Genomic DNA, 22,013 nt, shown 5'->3' with positions numbered 1-22,013 from the left:
TAAGCATACTCATTTATTGGACTTTTTGGGAAGAGTCAAGACAGAAGGAGGGCAAACAATCCAACAAAATTGCATTTTAAAACATTCTTTGATATATTCATCTGGGTCTAAACTTATAAAGAAAGTGATTTTGTCTAATGAAGTCACTGAGATCATGTGCTTCTGAATGCCTTCCAATTTAGCTAAAAAATACTGACTTACATCAAACAAGATTCTTTGTCCTTTTTTTCTTGTTCCCTTTGGGTTTTTACTGTGTTTGTTACTTTTATTTTGTTTAGCAGATTTTTTTCCTTTGCTCTTTCAGCTAATCTGTTAGTCGATGTCTTTATATTTTGTCACATCTAACGGGTAACTTCCAGTCTCAGTGATTATGTTTTATTTCTAAATCGGTTGAGTGCTCTCTGTATACCTCTGAAGCCTAAGAGATTTAGGCTCAGATTCAGGAAAGTGCTGGAGTATATAGTTGAATATGATGCTGAGAGCAATTTCCTGGATCAGAGCAGTGAAAGGCAATGGATGATCCTTTGTTATTTTTGGTCTATTTTTGTTTCAGAACTGTTGTGTTAGGCACAGAATTACCGTTTTCTCCATCTTATGTTGCAATTTAGTCTTGATAACTGCAACTTCTCAGTAACATTCCTGCCCAGTGACTCATAGCAGATGTAAGCCTCAACTCTACAGAATTTAATAGCAAAAACAATCGCAGCCTGGGAAGGGCTCTGGAATTTTTTGCATCAGCTTAAGAAGATTTAACAACTTTGAGTTCTGTCCAGAGGGTAAAGGTAAACATTTTAGGTACCTGTGAGGGAAGAAGGATGAATTTGGGGTGATTGGTATAGTTATGGTTTAGAAGTAATATGTTTTTGAAGGCCATATAACTGGTACAATGTTGCTAATGATGTGTGAATGTTTTATCAGGATCTAGCTACTTTGCTACGATATCTAGTTAGTTAATAAGCCTCATATTCAAATCTGTAGTTTCTAAATTTATAATAATGTATGGTCGTTTGAACAAGGCTGCTTTTAAAGCGTAAAAATAGATCAAATAATGAATTATTATCCATTTTTCAGATGAGGAAAATGGGGCAATTTTTGTAACACTACCTAAGTAAAACAAAGCAAAATTTGTGCATGAGTTTAATCATTAACATCAGTTTGAATTTTAAGAAAGCAAAGAAAAGTCTTTCAAGTAATTATTTGTCCTTTTGGCAGATTCTCGCTTATTTTTATTGTATTTATTAGCAATGCAACTCTTATTGGCGCTGTACAAACAGAAATAGGCATCTGAATTCCATCTAGCTTGCTGCCTCCAGAATTCAAGAACAAGAAAAAAGGCTGACACTTCAAAATTTTTGTAGCACAGAGTTTCTCTAATGTCATTAAATCGATTTAGTAACTTGTTATTGACGTACTTGGGAAAACATCAAATTTAAGGGAAATTTGAACATAGGATTGATTGTCTGAGTAGCCTTTAAAGAAGGCCCAGGCACAGAGAAGGAAAAAGGTACCTTTCTAGAATTTTTATTCCATAGCTTTGGAGAAATCTCTCTGCACAGCTGTGGAAATGCACATTCCAGATGTAATCTTTGAATAGTAAATGATTAACATCATATGGGGTTCAGGGTGTCACAAGAGTTGTCCTTAAACTTCAATTTTATTAAAACAGAAAGTGGTTCTTTTTTTTTTTTCAGCTAACTATTAAGAGCTTGTGTTTTCAACTTGAAAATATTACACTAAGTTTTCCTCACTCTCTTGTGATGTATCATAATTAATCCACATGTCTATTGTATGAGATTAATATTTTCCTGGAAAGAGATGACCTCACACAAATTTGGGGTTTTTTTGTTTTTGTTAAACCAATACAGGTGTTATAACAAAAGTCTTGTAAGACTCTTAGCACTTATTAACTCCTTGGATTCACTAGCATTAAAGTCACAAAAATATTTGCTAAGTTACACAATTGTTTTCACCTGTGACATGGATTAAGATTTGTAATTTTTTTGCAGTTTTTTGGAATGAATGTTTTTATTTCATTGTGTGTGAAGTTTTAGCAGTGGTTGTATTCTCTCCCTACATTTTTGATTATTTTGCCCTCCATATACATTTCTGGATAATGCGTTTTAAAGAACTATATAACAACCAGGGTAAATATTTAAATGAGTGGAGAAATTAGTTCAAGAAACTGACTTTCACAGCAGCCTTCATAGAGCAAGATTTTATGCTTCCCTTGAACAGAACTTTAGCTTTACATATTACCAAAGAGCATGGATGTACACTTTCAGAGAACTGTTACTAATGCAAACTTTTCTGGAACTTTTTGTAGAAATGTGGAAAACTAAGTAAACAGTTACCCATGTTAATTACAAGACTGAACCTGTTGATTCAGTTAGTGTATGCAAAGCGCTTTGAACATATATGGGGCTTGACCCTATTAACTACTTCCCTTATCACTGTAGGGCTGACCACTCAGTAGATCTCATGTGACCGCACCTGTGGGATGAGATAAACTACGGGAGTTTATACCTGCTGAGAAATTGGCTCAAAGGTACAAGGTGCCTCCCCTTCCATGTCTCTTCCTAGTCTTCTTTCTCCTTTTTTGGGAGGAAAACAGCACAAAGATTTTGATCCCCCCAACCCTTGTTCCTACTTCAGGTTCACTCTGTGTCTTTTTTCCTGTGTCCTCTTTGTTTCAGTGTCTTCCATGTTTCTGACTGATGGGTCTGCCAAATGTAGCTTTCAGTTGCTCCGTCTTTATACGCCTTGTAATTCTCTTACCATCATAGTGAGCTCACATTGTGAGTGACTACAGGATCAATAATCCATCTTGGGTTTACTGTCCGACTTCCTTTCTTAAAAATGAAACTCCAGGATTAAAATATCTTGATCAATGTATTTAAATCATCACATTTAGAATTTTATTTATGAGACTATTCCTATATTTTGGTGCGTCTTTTGAGCGTATCTTAGTTCAGTGCTGAAGCTGATACGCACAAAGTTGTCTTCCAAGTGCAGCCCTTATGAAGTTCCCCACAACAGGAACATGTTTCAGAAAGAGGCACCCTTTAAATAGAAAGGTGACTTCAGCTGAAGCTGACAAACCAAACCAGCTGCACACACTCTACACTCCTCAGCTCTTCATTCCTTTTTTACAGCTTGCTCATAGTAGCTCACGTGTGCTGTAAGGGACACAATCTACCCTGATTGTGCCTCTTAGTCGTCTTTTTTTTTTTTTTTTACTAATATAAATTTCTCTGAACAGTATGTAATTTTTACTTGATAGTCTTTTTTTTAAAAAAATAAGAGTTATATAGTTGTAAAGCTGTGCAACCCTTTTAAGATTGATTGCGGTATTCAGGCATTCACAGTCAGTGAAATCATGATAGAACAGTTTGAATATTAAGACTAATGTGAAGCAGGACAGCGTGCTTTTATAATGAAAATAACACAGAATGAAGCAGAACAGTTAAATATGAATCTTCCGGTGAAAAAAAATATAGTCTCTTCTCTCATAGAAAACATATTTAAGATATGCATGGAGTTGGGACAGCAATTATCAGAGATAGATCATTTGCAGGTTGTCCAGATAGCTAATGCACTCTTTGGCCACTCCTCTCACAGACAGCATCATTGCAGCAGATGGCAACAGCTGCTTTCAAAACAGTACTGGCTCCAATAGCCATAATTACTACTGTCATAAGGTGAAAGTGCATCTTTTTTCATGGCAGAAACCTCTGAAATCTAAATTAATAACCGAATTCGATGCCAGGCAATGCTTGTAGATTTCCACCCTGCCTCCTTTTTTAAGCCTGAAATTCATAGATTTCACCACTTCAAACAGTAGCAGAACTTCTTGCATTGAACTATGGTAAAGTTTCTAATTCAAATGATATAACATTTATTTGGTTAGCATAAAGAACAAGTTACAATTTACAATTCAGAAACTTTATGGCATAGAAATAACTTAGCCTAAGATTTTCAGTTCACACTTTCTGCTCAAGAAATATTTTATAGGTAATTTTTAATGGATCTGTTTGGAATCCTTAGACATCAGCTTAGTATAGTGCTTTACAGCTTAAAGGCAGATGATGTGTATGTCCAAAATGCTTAAAAAAACCCTTCTGAGCTGTCTGTAGCATGAGTCAATGGGGACAGAGTACCCTCAACACCTTGTGTCTGCACCAGACCAGTGCAGTGGTGGTGTAATGAGATCTATACAGATATACCTGGGCCTTACAACTCTATGTTTTCAAATATGATGCTTTCAAACCAGCAAAACTCAGAACTAAAAAATAAGAAAAAAATGTTGCTTACTTAAATAAGGTAACTGTAATTATAAAAAAAACATCCTAAGTACTTTATAGGTAGGTGTTGAAAACCTGAAATTTGGCTGGTCTGTAATTTGTACTCTTGCATAAGGTTTTCTGAGAGATTGGTGAAAATAAAGTTGGACTTGTCCATTTTTACAAGAACTTAAAAGCATGCTTCACGTAAGCACCTTGCTTATCTTTGTACAATAAAAAGAACAGTCTGCCAAAATTCCACTGGTGTTTTATATTAATTCCTGTAGAAACATGAGAAGAAATTTCCATGAAGTTGGTGTTTCAATAAGCACATGCTGACATTGAGTCATTAATCTCTATTATAGGTCTATATGCTTTGTCTAATCACAAATGTTTTAACATGTAGTTAGCTAATTTAGTTTTATAAGTAGAAAAAGCAGAGTGGACACATATTTTGGTTTAAACAGGCGTTAGCATATGCTAACTGAAAATATTTTCAGTTAAAAAAACAAAAAAGAAACATTCCTCAGTTTCTTGCAGCAGTTTAACTAGTCAATTTAGAATTGGTTCATGTATAATCCATGTAAATATTCTAGTGATTGGAGGCCTTGGTTTCTCATCTGTGAGCTGAAAAGCACACGTGTACCTTACAGAAATGCTGAAGTTATATCAGCAAATGTTTACTAGGCAGTGAGATACAATGGTGATTGTTTTGGCATATAAAATATTTTTCGTATGAAACAATGGGATTTAAAATGGGTCATACAGTACAAAATATGTGTAGCTATCAGTTGAAAGATGCCATCCTTGACACCGTTAGAATAAATGCTGGTAACTATCAGACACTTTTCCCCAAAATTACCCTATAACAGTAAAATTATCTCTGTCCTCCCCTGGCACACAAAAATTGCACAAATCTTCTTTAGTTCAAGGTCAACTAGCCCAATTCGGATTTTAACTACTTGAATATAACAGGGAGTTTTCTCCCAACTTTAAAGGGCCAATTAGCCCATTTCAGATTTTAATTACTTGAATATAACAGAGAGCTTTCTTCCAACTTTAAAGGACCAACAAGGAATATTGCCCTGTTTTTCAGAGCATTTAAAAATGCTATTTTGCTTTTGTCTTGTTTCACATTGAAATGCATGGGGTTTGAATCTTAAATATCTGTCCTAATAGATCTGATAGAAAGTGGCCTAAAAGGATAAATTCTGTTTTTACTGGGTTTTGGAGTTGTACTTGATCAGACTATTTTAGACACTTGTAATGAAGCCTAAATATACATTATACTTACAATATGTAAGAAAACAATTCTAGGTTAATAAAATTTTAAATGTCAGGTAAATATTTAGTTTTAATGTTTAAGCTAACTAGTATTTCATTTGTTCCTCTGCTTCACAGCTTCCAAAGAATGAAGATTTTGATAATGATTGATTTTGTCCTTGCAGCTAGCTTGATGGATGTCATTAGCAGCTCTGTAAGTTCTATTAATTAAATTTGCCTATAGAGTTCTAAATATTTCATACCTTGTCCTCCATAGAGCTTACGACGTAGCTCAGCTACATGGGATGGCAGAACCTTTGATGGAAAAGATTAGAATTCAGAACAAAACTGAAAGAGTGGGGAAATAACCTCAAATCATGTTTGGGGAAAAAAGTGGGGTAAAGTTTCTGATAAGGGAAGAGGAAACAAATGCATAAATATACAACAGAAGATAAGCGACTGGGCAAGAGCCCTGAAGAAATCAATCCAGTCAGTTTGTTACTGGATCCAACACGAAATAGGAGGCAACAGGACATCTTTGCTAAAAAAGGCAAGAGGCACACTGCACAGAAGGCACACAAGACAGTTACACTGTTGTTCAGGGATAATGCTAACTCAGAATAACACCGTTACTTTTGAACAGCATACTTACAGAAAGGCAAACCCCAGGAACTCCTCAAGTGGTGGCTGCAGCAGTAGTATTTCTGGTCATTGACACTCGGGATGAAGAATTTTTCTACCCTATTCTACCTTGCCTGCTTGCCATACAGCTTCTTCTCAAATAAGATCCATATTCTTAAGATCCATATAAGATCTCAAATAAGATCCATATGAATCTTAATAAGATTCATATTCTTACTTGTTCCCATGTTACTATGTTATAATTCACACTCAGAGACAATGATCAAAGCTCCTTCCCTTCTAGCTCCCAGAACCTTTTGCCTCTCCAACAAAAACCCTAACACAATCACACTTACTCTACTGCTTAAAATACATCTAACCTCACCAGTCCTGTACTGCCTGTTTTGGCTGTCCTTCCTAGTTTGATATTCAGGTCCTAACTAGCAGGGACCTGGGAGATTGAATTGTTGATTCATAATTGGTTAGGTGGAAATGGTTGATGAATTTACAACTAGGTGAGCATCATTGTTTGTGGCTTACATTGTCTTATGTCAGATAAGTAGCTCATTGGTCAGCAAAGTAGCTCTATAGGGGCCAAATAGGAAGCATGGGCCTCTGTAATCACTTCTGCTCAGTGGAGAAAAAGATAACTAATTTTTATAGAAGCCTACTGAGAAGAAGGCATTACAGTGAAACGCATTTGCTTTCTTTTGATTTTTCATTTGGAATATTATGGGCTTTAGCTGATGCTGTGACTAAAAACTGGGAACATTCTGAAATTTTCTCTAAGTTTTCACATTTTAATCTCACTAAAACACTAATCTCAATAGAGATTTTTTGGAGCTCATTTAAAATCTAAAAATATAGGAAATTACACCTCAAGTAAAAATTTTGTATTTTTATAGTTTTCATAAAGTATTCTGAGTCTAATTTATAGCATCATTTTTAATGGAATGTTGCTAGCTGCTAAATAATTCACACAATAATGAAATAAAGATTGTGAAGGCACATTAATTGCAGCAGCTGGTGAAATGTAGGACCACATGTCCAAGAGCAGAGCTGTCAGCAGTTGTTAGACAATTGCTTCTCAATGTGTAATACAAACAGTTGCTTCACTGAAACAGACAGAACAGGTTATGTTCAGTCTGGTTTCAACCAGTGGGCGCTACTATCCACTGGAGACAGTACCACTCAAATTCACTAGTTTTTTGAGTATTTCAACATTGTAATAGTTTAACTTTGGTCCATATCTAACAAAAGGAATAGCAATTTATTACAGCTGCTGACTCGTTATAACCCTAAGTTACATTTTGCTTCTATATTACTCTAGCTGTGCACTGACTTAAGTCTAATGATTTTAAAAGAGTTATCCCGTGAAAAAGTGTAGCAGTATGGTAAAAGAACAGTCTGGTAACCTGCAGATCTAAAAGCCACATTGATTCACCTGAAGTTACACAGCTAACTCGTGATTGTCCCATAGGAAAAACAGGTGTGGAATTACAAATATGAGAATTGTGTTTTTGCTGACCAGCAAAAAGTGTCATGGGATTTGTGTGGAGTTGGCAGAAAGAGATGTCAATGAGGAGGCTGGAGTCAGGGAGAGAAAGGAAAGTATCAGATATTTTTCATATGTAGGTTACTTTCAAAACTCTATTTCTGCTCAGTCATTTCTTTCTTATGGTGTAGTTATTCAGTACGGCTGGTGATTTCTCAACTGTTACTTACTGTTTAGCAGCACTGTGAGCTTAAATCCTTTTCATCAGGAAATTGCTATGTGTAATGTAGATATATTACTGTTCACCCCATAATGAGTGTATTGTCTGTAAAGCAGATGAGAATCAGCTCAGTGTTAGGTTTTCATTAATTAATTCACAATTTTTAAGTAAACAAAAAGAAAAAATCACTTTAAAATGCAAAGTTAAGAATAATACTTAGAGACATAGCCTGTTGCAGATTCCTGTTTAATTTGATTTAAAGGAAAGGACCTTTTATGGTGGTATATGAATTATTGTGATACTGAATTTACAGACCAAGCTTTTCTAAGGTATGATAATATTTTTTGAGAAGTTACGTACTTTTGCTATATAATTTAATCACAGTAGGAGAATGGCTTTTAGCAGTATGACTAGGTGAAGTGATGCATTTTCGCTGCACCTGAAAGAAACACAGTTGGCTGCCTGGAGCTGCCTCTCCTCAAACGCACAGACCCATGCTCTCTCCAGAACTTAAAGTAGCTCTTCATGGCCCAGACCTTGCCACGTGTTAAAGAGACTGCCCACCCGAAGTCTTGCCTATGAAACTGCAAGGGCCTGGCAACAGGGGCCACCATTTCCAGGATCTCCCAGGTCTTCCCTAAGGTATTTTACAACGTTTTTCAAGGTTGAAAGTACTGAGTTAAGACTGATACAGGCTAACCTTCTCAATAAATAAACACTGCAGTAAAGCTGGTGTGGCATGGTGGCTCCTTTATCACTCTTAACTTAATATGATTAGGATTAATATTTGGTCTGACTGTTAACGTGGGGTTTTTGACAGCTTTACTTCTATAGTTAGCATTAGCTTGTCAGGGTGAGCCTGGAAATATTTTTTTTATTATTATTTTTTCACTCTTTCTCAACCCACCTGTGCAGCTTTCTGGTTCTCCGTAATTTTCTGTGTGCACTCGGGACTGGTCTGAGAATTTGCAGAGACCTGTCAAGGAAGTGTCTTCTGAATTTCCCAATTTAACTCAGCTTTTGTGAAGGGTTTATAAGAAGCTGCAGATGCAAACTGGGACAATCGCCCTGGAAAGACTGCATAATAGTGCATCTTTTCTTTGTAATGTGCAATATGTAACACATAACCAGCGCTTATGGTCAAGTAACATCCCTCTAAGCCACTGTAGCAAGTTTGTCTGTGTATGGGCATATATTTTAAGTATTTTCTTCTCTTGTTTCCTGCTAGAAGAAAAGGACAGTATGCTAGGGATCTGGCATAGCTATCAACAACTGAAAAAGATTTTCAAGGGAGTATTCTTAAATAAGATTGGACTCTAGGGATATTAGGTCATTGGCTGCTTTGCTTATTCTTCTAAAAATGCGCCTGGTAAACAAGCCTCTTACTTTACAGCTCCTCCTTGTGGTCAAGCATCTTAATGGCTTCTCAGGACCTAGCAGCAAGCAGACAGCTGGAGGCTGCAGAAACACCTACTCTCAAAGCAGCCTGGTGTGGGCAGCCCAAGCCCAGACAGGCAGCTCAGCCTCTTCCTCTCGAACAGGTCACTGACCGCCTGCCCAGTCCCGCCACATGTATATTCCCCATTCTTTTATTCCACCATGTATATTAAATTGCAGTTAAGTATGAATTAGTTGAGAAATACTTAAAGTAGAGGCCTACGTTCAGGATTGTTCTGCAAAGTCTGATTATCGAATTTGTCAGAGTGATTGAACATTGCAGGCTAGGAACCATTTTGCTGAACTCATGGACATAGATCCTTTTGTCTTCAAATACTCCCTTGAAATGTTTCTAGTTCATGTATCTATTTATTGAAAGTGAATTGCATCCTCTCTAGTGAAAAAGCAAAGGGGCCCACCACACTTATTTCTGTCAGAAATAACAGGTCATAGTCATGACACGGATTATATGGAAGGTCCTTGACAGTTGAAGAATTTCCTCTGCTTTTTAACTAGTACCACAAATTAATTATGAAAAAAATCTGCATGTAGTAGAGTCATAAAGTGCAGATTCTAATTAATACCGTTAGTTCAATTCACAAAGTTTATTCTTGGAGTTGTGGTGAATGGTACTGCAAGGAAAGTCAGTCTAACCAGAACTGTGTGTGTGCTGCTTAGGAACTTTTACAATGGTATCAGCTTTTCAGATAGAAGGGGAAAAAAATCACTGCAGCAAGAAAGTGACAAGAAACATTTTGGTGGGAGTGTTCATGGAAAATAGGTGAAGCTCGAACCTGATACGAATGAGAGTATGTGGATGCCACTGGAGGTGCACATCAGTACGCTACTTCAGATCTCTCTATAGTTCAGTGTAACAGGGCAATGTTCTAAGGTATCAGCTCTTCCATATGGATGGCAACTGTTACAGGTCTACATCCTTAGCGCACGTAAATAATGTTGCCCTATGAATAAGGCTGCCCCAATTTAGAACTACTGCATATTTGATCTTGTATATCAGATTTCCAAAAGGTTGCCCTCTGGTTTTGCCTTTACAGTGCTAGTTGTGCTCTCGTGCAAGCACCATAGCTACTAAACTCATGTTTGCTCATATAAAATTGCAGACACAATGTTAATGATGCAAAACCTCATGTCACATTTGTAAAATGTATCATAAAACCGCAAAGGCTTTTTTCCCCATGTTGAAATCAAATTTGTTTAATATCTATTTGAAAATGTACAGGCTGTTTTAATTCAAGCTCTGTTCACTTTGCTTATTTTACCGTAGTCATTAATCTAAAAACAAAATTATTTATTGCTCTGCATATATTCAGCATATCAGAATTTGGAAAAGTTATTCCAGATCTCTTGTCACACATCCATATTTGTACAAGGGTGAAATAAGTGCTAGGTATCACCGTATCAGAATCACCACATTTCTCACCCACTCTGCATGACAAAATTAAGTGTACAAGTTACAGCCCAATATTGACTTTAAGTTTTTAACTTTTATTTTTCATGCATATTTGCAATTTCTTAGGGACTATTTATTCTAGCATGGCAAAAATGAGCTTGAAACTTTATTTATCTTAGCAATGTTAAGATTATTATTATAAGAAGTCTGTAATCTAAAGGCATGTGACAAATGCACAATGTGTATCAGTGTGGACTGTGTTTCTTTAAAACTCTGGAATTTTAGAACCTTCACAATGTTAGCAGCGGTCCTCAGTGGATAATAAATCTCTGTACATGGCAGATGATACAGAATAAGCAATCTTTATGATAAGGTCTTTAGTATAGTGTTTTTCCCTAAAGTCCCCTCTGCCTGTCTGGAGTGAAAGCTGGTAGTTATAGTCATTAAAGAGGTCGCTTTGCAAAGCAGGTATACATTTGGACCCTCTGTAATATAGAAAATAATTTTTAAATAGAGGTAGCAAGAGGAAGTCAACATAGTGTCTGTGGGAAGCTATGACCAAAATGTTTTATTCAAGTTAAATTTTATTTATGGTTTGTTTGGTTGGTTTTTTGTGTCATTTGTTAAACACGACAAAAATTTGTTTGTTTTACAATAAGATACGTTTTCCTCTCCAGGATCTACAGAAATGTTTTCAAGAGCAGATTCGACTTCAGGGCCAGGTGAGGCTTCTGGAACATCGTGTGAAACAGCAGCAGTTAAAAATTATACAGCTTTTGGAGAAGAAAGAGATTCAGTACAGTGACAGAGGAGATGAAAACAGTGTCATTGACTTGGGAGGAAAAAGACAGTATTCAGGTTAGAAATGAAGCTATTCTTTTCATTACCATTCATTGTTATGATATTCAGGAGCTTTAGCACAATCGGGCCATTGATTTATTGTTTTAAAAGCTCATAGAAGATTGTTTGTTTGAAACACAGTGTTCAGCTTTAATCTAGGCCTGCTGCCATAGAGAAAAAATTTTAATGTTATACGGTATAAATCAAATCAGGATTAAAGCTGTTTATGGATTTATTAATAGCACACAATCAAAAAACAATAAATGAACAATAAATTCAGAATAAATACCAGCAATACAACAGATAAAAGCCAATAATAGACATTTACAAAATGTTCATAAACAGTTACAGATTTCTAAACATGCTTCTTTGACTAATCTCAAAAAGTTCTAACCCACAGGGTCAGTTCACATTCATACGTCCACAGGGTCACGTGGGTTACAAGCACACACCAACTCTGTCCCAATCTTAAAGTCCCTGAGACACCCATATTTAAACACATAAACCTGGCATAATGACATCTGCATCTCATTTCAATAGTATTTGGTGTGTTGCACCATTTTGACTGAGTTAGGTTCATCTCAGGACATCACATCTTCTAAAATACCGGGTTTAAGTTGTTTTCGTAATCTCACCGGCATTCTGGTGGTGATCCAGTCCCTCTGCAGTGGAAGAGGGCTGAATGCGTTAGCCCGTAGCAGCTGCAGTGAGGTCCAAACTCTTAAAATAACAAAACATCATGCAAACCAACAGCTGGATTGAAAATACAGTTCAGGGGTCTGATTCTTGGATGGTCTTCATTTCTAGTTGTCCAGTGTTAGAGAGTCTAAACTTCTATGATTTTTAATAGCCTTGTTTGAATATACTTGTAGTGTTTATGCTGCTGAAAGAAATCACAACATATAACAAGACATCAAATATAATAAAGCACCATTGAAATGAAATCAAAAGCAGTTTTAAGTCTGATTTTAAATTTTAGCTGTGTATTTATGTATTCAGCATCCTGGGATCCTTTTTTTATTATTATGGCTGACTCACTTGTTACTGGAAAACATTATTAAAACCACATTTAGCTGAAAGGTATTTGTCTTTTCTTAGCCTACGCCTCAGTTTATGTTCTTAAAATGTGATTCTAAATAACAGATCTAGGTTGTTCCAGTTTCTGATGATGTTTTCTTAATAATTTTTTCACTTTCCATATAGCTTGGAAAATGTGTTTCCCTGTTGATACTGCATTATTTCATTCAAGCTGCTGTAGCATTTTAATGTCAACAGAGCTGGATAATTTGGGACTAGATAGCGAAGGAGAAATTCCACACTATATATACCTGCTAAAAATTAAAATACGCTTAAGTGTTTTTCTAACCTACTAAGAAAATAATGGAAAAGAAAAACTGTTTTCTATAAGCAAACCAAACATTCCCTAGAAATACAACTTAGCTGTTATTTAAGTCATGTTTTCTATGAGAGTTTATTGAAATCCTGGTATAGCTATTTTTTTGCAGTTTAAAGTGTTTATTTTCTATGTCTAATCTTCACTGACACTTTCACTGAGAAGAAACATAATAGTTCAGAAAGTTCCAAACTGGCCTGGAAGTTCAGCCAACATGTTCATAAATTTTTCAGGGAAAATCTTACAGTTAATCAGCCCTACCTTTGCCAGGAAAAACAGAAATGTTAAAAACTATACGTCTTTTCTGCATGACTGCTTGATGGTAGATTACGTATAAACAAAGAACTCCTTTCATTTCTTAACTCCTAGAGGAAAAAAGATAAGATTATACAATTACATTGCTATTATATTTTCACGAGCTCTGAGTTTTGTCGTTGCTGTAAACGCTGATTAGTCATTAACACCAATGGAGACCAGACTGTAAATGTTACCAAGCCAAAGTGATATCATTTTACACATACATTGCACTTTTTGAGGGTAGTCTTCTATATATTTTTGCATCTCTTTGCTACAAGGGACAAGAGTATCAGGTCCAGCAATTGTTTCCCTTTTCTAACACTGGTGATTCCATACTCTTGTTTCTGGCAGTTCTCCTCTGGACTTTCTGGACATAGAATTACATGTTTGTTTTTAAAGGTTACTGTCTGTTTTATATGCAGAGAAGTTACATGATTGTAACAGGATTCTAATGTGGATCATACCATTGTAAATTAAAAGTGACACCACTTAAACCAGAGGAATTATTTTGCTAGTCAAATAAAACCAAAAATGATAGTATTTTATGGTGGAAAAAAAGATTCTTTTAAAGAAATGTCAAAATAATTACAGGTCAATAAAGTTTTAAAGCAACGCAAATACAAGTAAATGTACAAAAGTCATAAAAATGTGTTTGCAGAGGTATTTCCTTTGTTTCAGTCTGGTTCATATGTGACTCTCATATGACCTGACTTGCTTTCGGTTATTGACTTGATTTCTGATTTTGCCAGTAAGTATAGGACTAAAAAAACTGTCCGATGAATGTTTGGTGAACAGATTGTGCAGAAATCTACAATGATGGCCATAAGCAAAGTGGATTTTATAAGATGAAGCCTCTCCGGAGTCCTACCGAATTCCTTGCCTTCTGTGACATGTCTGAAGGGGGTGGTTGGACTGTTTTCCAGAGACGTTCTGACGGCAGCCAGAATTTTGATAGGTAGGTACTAAACTTAATTATTAAAATTGGAAACAAACTGAAGAAACATTAAACCAGATGCAGCTAAGTTAAATCTTAACGGTAGAATTATATTAATAAGTTAGATAAAAGGGAGGAATAGTTACTCTGTGGGACAGCCTCCAGATGAGATACCACTTCTGGCTCTGTCTCTCTGCTGGGAGACATCTCTTCTCGTCTTTTTCTGACAGCTTTTGCATTTTACATGAGGACAATGCATTAACAATTGTTGGAGCACAAACCCTTAATGACAAGTAAAGGACTACCTTGTCTTTTGCAAATACTAAAAAGCTAAAAAAGTAAAAATGTAAGCAATCTGCTTGAACCGAAATACCACCAGCAAACACGTATGAGTGAAATCCACCACAGAGTAATTTGTAGCTCATGGTAAAATGCCTTCAGGGAAGAAAAGATGGCTGAGAACTTGATTTGTGGACACCTAACCTCCTCACATTTGCCAAGACTCGGGCATTTTTGGTAAATGTCCAGAAGTGAAATTTTTGGTGCTGTGAGACTTGAATATGAAAACCCACAAATATTTACAGATATTAGAAGGAATAGAATTATTGCTTAGAATTAGAAGGTTTTTAGAACCTCCACTTTGCCCAATTTGCTTTTCACATACCTGTATCCTTCTGTGGATTTGTGTCTTACCTGTGTTTATAATTACTGTAACTAACTTTACAATACCCTTAGGAAATAGGGAAGCGATTCCCAGAGAGGATGAAAAACTGCAGTCCAGCCAAGAAAACTTTGCTATTCTTATTTTATAAAATATGCTCAGACAAGCTACAGAAGCAATCTGTAGCAGTTTACAATTGTTACCACTACACACCACCCATTCTTCTTCCTTGCCAGAGACTACCAGCTATTTAAGTGACAGAGGCTGCTTTCTCTTCCAGCTGCCTGTCCACAACCTAGTACTTTCACCCATTGGTTGAAGTATGGTTGCTTCTCATCAAGGAAATAGATCATATTTTTGTCCCCGGTAGAACATGTCATGAAACTAAAACCACCGAGAATGTGTTTCAAAGCCACTGCAGACAAGGAAAATATGAAATGCTTTCAGTATACACATTAATTCTTGAAACTATGCGCCAGTGTCAGTATGAGTTCAAAAATTGTTAGAATCAGTCAATAAGTCAAAGCTGGAAACAGCTAGCTAATACCTCAATTTACAAAATTATATATCCAGCTGCAGGAGTTCCATAGCTTAATCAAATCACGGCAAATTATTAAAAGCTATTAAAAAATTAATTAAAAAAATTAGTTAAACAATTAAAAAAATAAAGAAACAGTGCTTGTGATACATTTACACATACACTTACACATTAGTTCCCCTGGATTTAACCAGGAAAAATGTTTTCACTTTGGGTAAATTGTGCAGAGATTGGACTGAGCTAATGTGTTTTCTTCTGGTCTTAAAATCTGTTAATCTTAAACCACCTTGAATGTACCCCTTAGCACTACTCTTTGGACTGGGATTCAGTGGCCGGTGTAGTGTGAGATTCAGCCTCGCACATGTGAGAAATAAAAATAATTCTGTGAATATCAACAACATAAATAAAATAATAAAGTCTAAAATATTTGTTTATTAATGTTCTGATATATAATGAACCTACAAAGACTTCAGCAGAGGAGCACCAAGATGATCAAGGGCTGGAGCACTTGGCCTATGAGGACAGGCTAGGGCTTCTTCAGCTTGGAGAAGAGATGGCTTCAGCAGAACCTAATAGTAGCCTGCCTGTACCTACAAGGAGGTCACTAAGCAAACAGAGCAGTTTGAGAGATCGTTGAGAAAACAGGCTCTTCACAGTGCTGTCTGGTGGGAGGATGAGAGACAAAGTACATAAGTTGAAACACGAGAGGTTCGGACTATATATAAGGAAAAACTTTTTCACCATGAGAACAGCCAGCAGGTTGCCCAAAGAGGATGTACAGTCTCCGTCCTTGGAGGTTTTCAAGACCTGACTGCACAAGCCCTGAGCAACCAGGTCTGATCTCACAGCTGACCCTGCCTGGAGCAAGACATGGGACTAGACTACCTCCTGAGATTCCTTCCAAGTTGAATTATTCTGTGATCTATGATTGTATGATAAAACAAAAATCCAAGCAAACTTGCTTTTTTGATAAAGTAGTAATTTATACTCTTTTCAGAGTCTGGACAGACTATGAAGAAGGCTTTGGAAATTTTGTTTTGACAAATGGTGAATATTGGCTTGGAAATAAAAATCTTCATTATTTGACTAATCAAGGTAATATTTGTATTTTAACATTAGTCTTTTATTGTTGCAGTTTCTTTACTCTTTTTTGTTACCCTAGCATAAATCCTGATTTCTGTTGTTAGTCTACGTGGACTTCTCCAAGTTTCAGAACAAACCACATTTGAATATATGCTTTCTAACAAAAGGTTAAAAACTGTTGTGCGGCCGACGGCATGCAGGGACCCCCTGCAAAACAGGGAACAGTAGATAGGAGTATACCTTAAAACAATTGTCTCTACCCATTTGACAGCATCACTAAGATGTACCAGTGTACCAATTCGTTCATTCACAGGGCTTTATGTGGCCGCATAGGCCGTGTGAAAGTAAATCTAGGCCTGTCCTGTCGATTAGGCTAGTCTTAGAAAGGTATTTCCATCTTTCTAATAGTCACTCAGTCTAAGATAACTTCTGCTTTGCTGTAGAATACTGCATATACAAAACTTACCCATTGACTTAGTCAGCTAATTCATATGGAAATCAATGCCACCAGGATGTACTCCTAGTTTAACTCTTTTATCTTCAGAGTATAAAAATCTAATTTTCTTGGGTGTCCACTTATTGATTGATTTTCACTATTCTTTCATTATCACCTCAAATTTCTTACTCAAATATAAAGCCTATAAGGCCTTCTTTTATATATATATTTTTTTCGTCTACACTTGAAAATCTGTATTGGAATAATTGTAAAATTTTCCAAGCTGAATCAGGTGAATAAAGACAAAGAATAGCAAGATATGCTTTAATATGCATAAAGAAAGAAGATAAAGCTCCATAAAATATGCTGTGATGATAGAGATAAGATTCATGATAAAAACATAGTTAGCATTTTAATCTTCTGCTGTAATACTCTGTTCTGAAAAGTAGGGAGATAGGCTGGTTTAACCAAAATAATTTGTGTTGTTATTTCTTAAGGGAACTATACTTTAAGAATTGATCTAACTGATTTTGAAGGAGAACGGCGTTTTGCACAATATGAAAGATTCAGAGTTGCAGATCAAGAGGTAATAAAATATTAAATCATGACTAGAAGTTTTAAATGAAAATGTGGATTCTGTAGACAGACAATAAGCATACAGGTCCCCTAATTTTCATAAAGGTTTGTGTAGAACCTTATTATCATTACCTTGTTATAATGCTTGGAACCTTATTGTAATTATTATAATGCTTGGAATTTTAAAATATGTAATAACAGTGGTTTACATTGATACATCAATTTCACACTTTCTGTAAGATATTCGAATCATTTGGTTTAGCAGCCATGGATAACAGCAGTTTTTCTATTTTTGTTGTTATTACCAACAATAATAGTACATGATGTTCTGATTTGTTAATACATACTGCAAGCTAACTCTAATATTGTTTTTATTATGTAATTTATACGTAAGGTTATTGACAAATTTTACCACTGGGAAGCATCATTATCTAGTAAACTGTGTTTAAGTGGCATGACATTTCAGAGCATAAAAATAGTAGCAAATGGAACAGATTAGTTTCCTCTTTACGGTTTCACTCTCTGACACGCTAAAGATTAAAGACACTGTGGAATTTATTTTTTTTCCTTTCTTCTCATTTTTCATTAGCATTCTTATGAGATGAGCTGTGGTGAATACTCTGGCACAGCTGGTGATTCCCTTACTGGTGGATTTCATCCTGAAGTAAAATGGTGGGCTGATCATCGAGGAATGAAATTCAGTACTAGAGACAGGGATAATGACAACTACGAAGGGAACTGTGCTGAAGAGGAAAAGGCTGGCTGGTGGTTTAACAGGTATTTTGATTTTATATCACTATTGTCAACTATTCTGCTTCATGCATATCCATACAATAATAATATATGGTAGAAGATAAGATTGGCATTGTTTATTATATTTATTATATTATAATAAACAATTTGGCATTGTTTATTATATATCTACCAGAGATCTCAGTGCTGGTAAGACTGAGACTCGCCTTAGAAGGGACAGCACCTACAGCACAGCTCAAGCTGGTCTGTGGTAATGGTATTTGCCACAGGCTTCGGTCATCTTTGCTGTCAGACACTAAGGAGAAGATAATTCTGCCCCTTTAAGGTAACCAGTTTTTACACAAGTAGGTCATGTAGAGTTTGCAGATGTATCCCTGTTGTACTTCATTCTTGCGTTTCTCCTGCATTGCACTAGACCAGATGTGGCAGTACTGCAGAATATCTGACAAGTTAAGCCAGTGCTGGGTTATTAAGCCTCATTTTTTTCACCTCAGTTCACAGTATCTCACTCTTGTTATTCCTTCTATATCAAGATGGGAATGTGTCCACTCGGTTTCTGTCAGTGAGTGTGGCTGGACTGAGAGGAAGATTTTTTTAAACAGTGTTCAGTAAAAGAATTTAAAATTCCTACTTACATACAAAATACCGATTCAAAAAGAAAGGATAAAACTGGTAGCCTTAGCACTGTCTGTGTAGGCAGCTAAGTTCTTTCCCTTAATTAATTAGATAAATACAGCCATGAAGAGAAACCATGCAATCTAGCTGTGTAATTGAGAGGTTTAAAATACGACTCAGGGAAGCATACTTCTCTCTCACTGTGATCTCAGTTCACTTGGCAAGAGCTGCCAGGCTGGATCAACTCCATTGTTTCTCTCTGTTGTGTCATCCTTTGTTTCTGTTTTTTAACTCCTTGTTTTCCAAATTCTGTTTCCATAAGTAGTCTATGACCACCTTAGCTGATATGATGCAGCTATTAACTCAGTGTTTCCCAATTAGTTACTCTTTTTAATACATTTTAATGTATTTGCTGTGGATCAGCAGAATGTTTGAGACATAGGGAAAAAAATCACATGTGGACAAAGTTTTTTTGCAGTTGTCATGAAAACTAAGATATAAGAGGGAAAGGCAACTGTGTTGGAGATCCTTTTCCTATGAAATCAGAACTTTTGTGGATTTAGAGGAATATCTAGGCCTCAGGCAGCATAAAACTCTGCTATCATGTCACAGACTTCAGTGAGAGTGAATCACCAATCCCTTTTAGTCAACTGGATATATTTTTTGTCTTTTAAAATTTTTTAATTTTTATTTTTTAATATTGGTTTGGTCTGGACAAAAGAATGACCCCCCTACAGCAAAAGTAGCTGCACGGCAGAACTTGACAGTTATTAATACCTTGTAGTTGGTGCTACATAACTACTAAAGATAGCTGACTCCTACCAGGCTACTTCCTATTATGGCTGTGCAGCTCATGCTCTTAAAGTCTATCTGGATAATGAAAATGAGTTACAAATAGTGTTATTCCACTGCCTTGCTAATGACTTTTATTATGTTAAGCATAACATAAAACTGAATACTGCAAAATACTAGAAAATTTCAGTATCCTTAAATCCTACCCAAAAGAACAGAACTGGCAGAGAAAGGAAATCACTCAGAGCACGTATTTGTCATGGACAGATTAGCAAACATAGAAGGAATTAGTGCTCTTGGCTGGTTTATATAGGAGCTTCCAGCTATGAAGGAATTTTTCATAGCCAGCTCTGTGCTATTTGGACTAATGAAATACAGAAAAGCCCAGATATTATGAATACCAGGGGATGTGGCACAAGCAAGGCCACATGGAAGTAGCTCAGATTTAGTTTAAAGCCCTGGTCTTGCTCCAGCTCAGCACTTGTTATCCTGGACTTCTGGATACGGCCTCTCTGCATTCTTTTGTAAGCAAAGCTCTAGAAGAGATTTTTCAGCTTGGATGCATATCCGTAGAGCTGGGTTCACTTTGGTACTACACCCAGGTCATAAACTTTCCTGCATCCAGGGTGTTGCGAATGTCAGTAAGTTCATAACTGGTAAAAGAAGAGCTAACAGGTCTAGTTGGCCATGAGCTTATTCTCTCCCCAGCACTCCCAGTCCTAGTTACACCATGCATGGATGATCACAGTGGATCTGCCAGGCATCAATTTGGGGCCACAGATCTCACCAACTCAGGCTTCCTGCCTCACCAGTCACCCTGGAGACAGCATAGCTACAGCCATGTGGGGCCCTACTGGAGGCAGTAAGTCCAGGCAGAATTCAAACAGTTCTTCAGGGAACCAACTCCATCTCTCCACATCTGCCATACAGTTAATATATAATTCAGATGAAATGTCCATGGATAATTGAGAGTTGACTGTACTTTTAAAACTACTGCTGTGCAGGTTTTTTTTTCTTTAAAAATTAGCCTACCAGAAAGAAAGGAGGAACACAGGCTAACTTTCAGGTGTTTATTGACTTGTGAATAATGAATGTTGCTTCAGAATATCATCTCAATAATCACATGCCAGTTGTTTCTTTAGTATGTCCATTTACTTCAGACAGCATCCAGGCTGTTACAGAATACTGTGTATTTTGCTATTAGTGCCTCCCAGCACTAATTAAGAGTTCTTACTGTCTCGTGTTGCTGTAGACAAAATCATGTTTTGCCTGCTTCCGTCAAAGGAAGTGAAAGAAGGGGTTCAGTTGATCTAGATACCTCTTCGCAATTATGATTCTTCTAACGAAATCTGTGTTTTGATTCAAAGCAGACAAGAGTGCTGGCTCAACGCGGATTCTGTATGGCTAGAAAGATTGTCAGCTCTGATACAAGTTCGTCATTCTCAAAAACAAAGTCACTTTTCATATCTGCAGTTTATAATCTTTCAGCCAACATATTACCAAAATTGAGCTTAAAAATTGTAAGCAATGAATAAGCATATATATATATGAGAATTTTCCTATGAGGCTTTTATCACAGTTTTTATTTTAGTTCTCTAAAACTGTTGTTAATGAAGTGTAAGCATAGCCAAAGAGACTCAGATTTACCCCTGATTAATGATACCGCTAAGGTTCATTTGGACTGTTTTCTGTTTGCATATTTTCTAAAGTCTGCTTTTGAAATGCATCATGGTTTTTGACAGCTAGATATTAACAGCACTTACAACAAAATACTGAATTGGCAGATAAACCAAGCTGATTCATCACAGTGTGCTGTAGAAGAAACAACCATTTTGCTCTCCATATGGTCACATAAGGATCTAAACTTCTTTCTTGTAGAAACTGAATGAGTACCAAGTTGTGCTGGTACGTATTCAAGCCTTTTGAGTTTTGCAAGGGTTGTTTGTTTGTTTGTTTAAACTACTGTATGTAATAAACTAACAGCATTTCTGCTTCAGTGTGTTAAAGAATCAAAAAAAAAAAAGTAGTAGTACTTTGTATAGTCAAATAAAATGCCAGATCCAGTGGATTGGTATACATATGTTTAATTAGCTGTCAGATTTCATCTATTTGTAAATAGAAGTCCCCAGCTGAGTAGGCAAACTGATGGTGGTATTCAGGTTTTGTCATACGCAACACCATGTGGGCTAACTGCAAAACTTAAGAGGGGCTACTCTGTAACAACCAAAAGCAGAACCCTATTTCTTTCCCAGAGTTTTTCTTGGGGTGTGCCCTACTGCCACACGTGACCTGAACAACTCTGGAATAACTCTCCACTGAAACAGATTAGCAGGCAAAACTCGTAGAGCTAGTAACGTCAGAAAACACG

At 36.4% G+C, this 22,013-nt stretch overlaps 1 protein-coding gene across 5 annotated transcripts in view; it reads left to right on the top strand.

Annotated features, from left to right (window-relative positions):
• The first annotated feature begins 619 nt into the window (after window positions 1-619).
• The window catches only part of FGL1 (fibrinogen like 1), a 74,322-nt gene continuing 52,928 nt past the window's right edge, over window positions 620-22,013 (top strand). For 2 of the 5 annotated variants that reach the window (XM_074588193.1, XM_074588192.1), the window contains exons 1-8: window positions 657-782; window positions 2,457-2,545; window positions 5,682-5,757; window positions 11,405-11,585; window positions 14,053-14,212; window positions 16,388-16,485; window positions 17,407-17,495; window positions 18,075-18,262. In XM_074588193.1, coding sequence (XP_074444294.1) covers window positions 5,692-5,757; window positions 11,405-11,585; window positions 14,053-14,212; window positions 16,388-16,485; window positions 17,407-17,495; window positions 18,075-18,262 — 782 coding nt within the window. In that variant the 5' untranslated portion in view covers window positions 657-782; window positions 2,457-2,545; window positions 5,682-5,691. Of the gene's footprint in view, window positions 783-2,456; window positions 2,553-5,681; window positions 5,758-11,404; window positions 11,586-14,052; window positions 14,213-16,387; window positions 16,486-17,406; window positions 17,496-18,074; window positions 18,263-22,013 lie in introns of all 5 variants that reach the window. The other 3 variants (XM_074588188.1, XM_074588191.1, XM_074588189.1) reach the window with 3 other exon arrangements.

The sequence above is a fragment of the Larus michahellis genome, chromosome 5, assembly GCF_964199755.1.
Source record: "Larus michahellis chromosome 5, bLarMic1.1, whole genome shotgun sequence".
NCBI lineage: Eukaryota > Metazoa > Chordata > Aves > Charadriiformes > Laridae > Larus > Larus michahellis.
The sequence above is the reverse complement of the archived record's forward strand: the minus strand, read 5'-3'. Positions and strand labels throughout refer to the sequence as shown.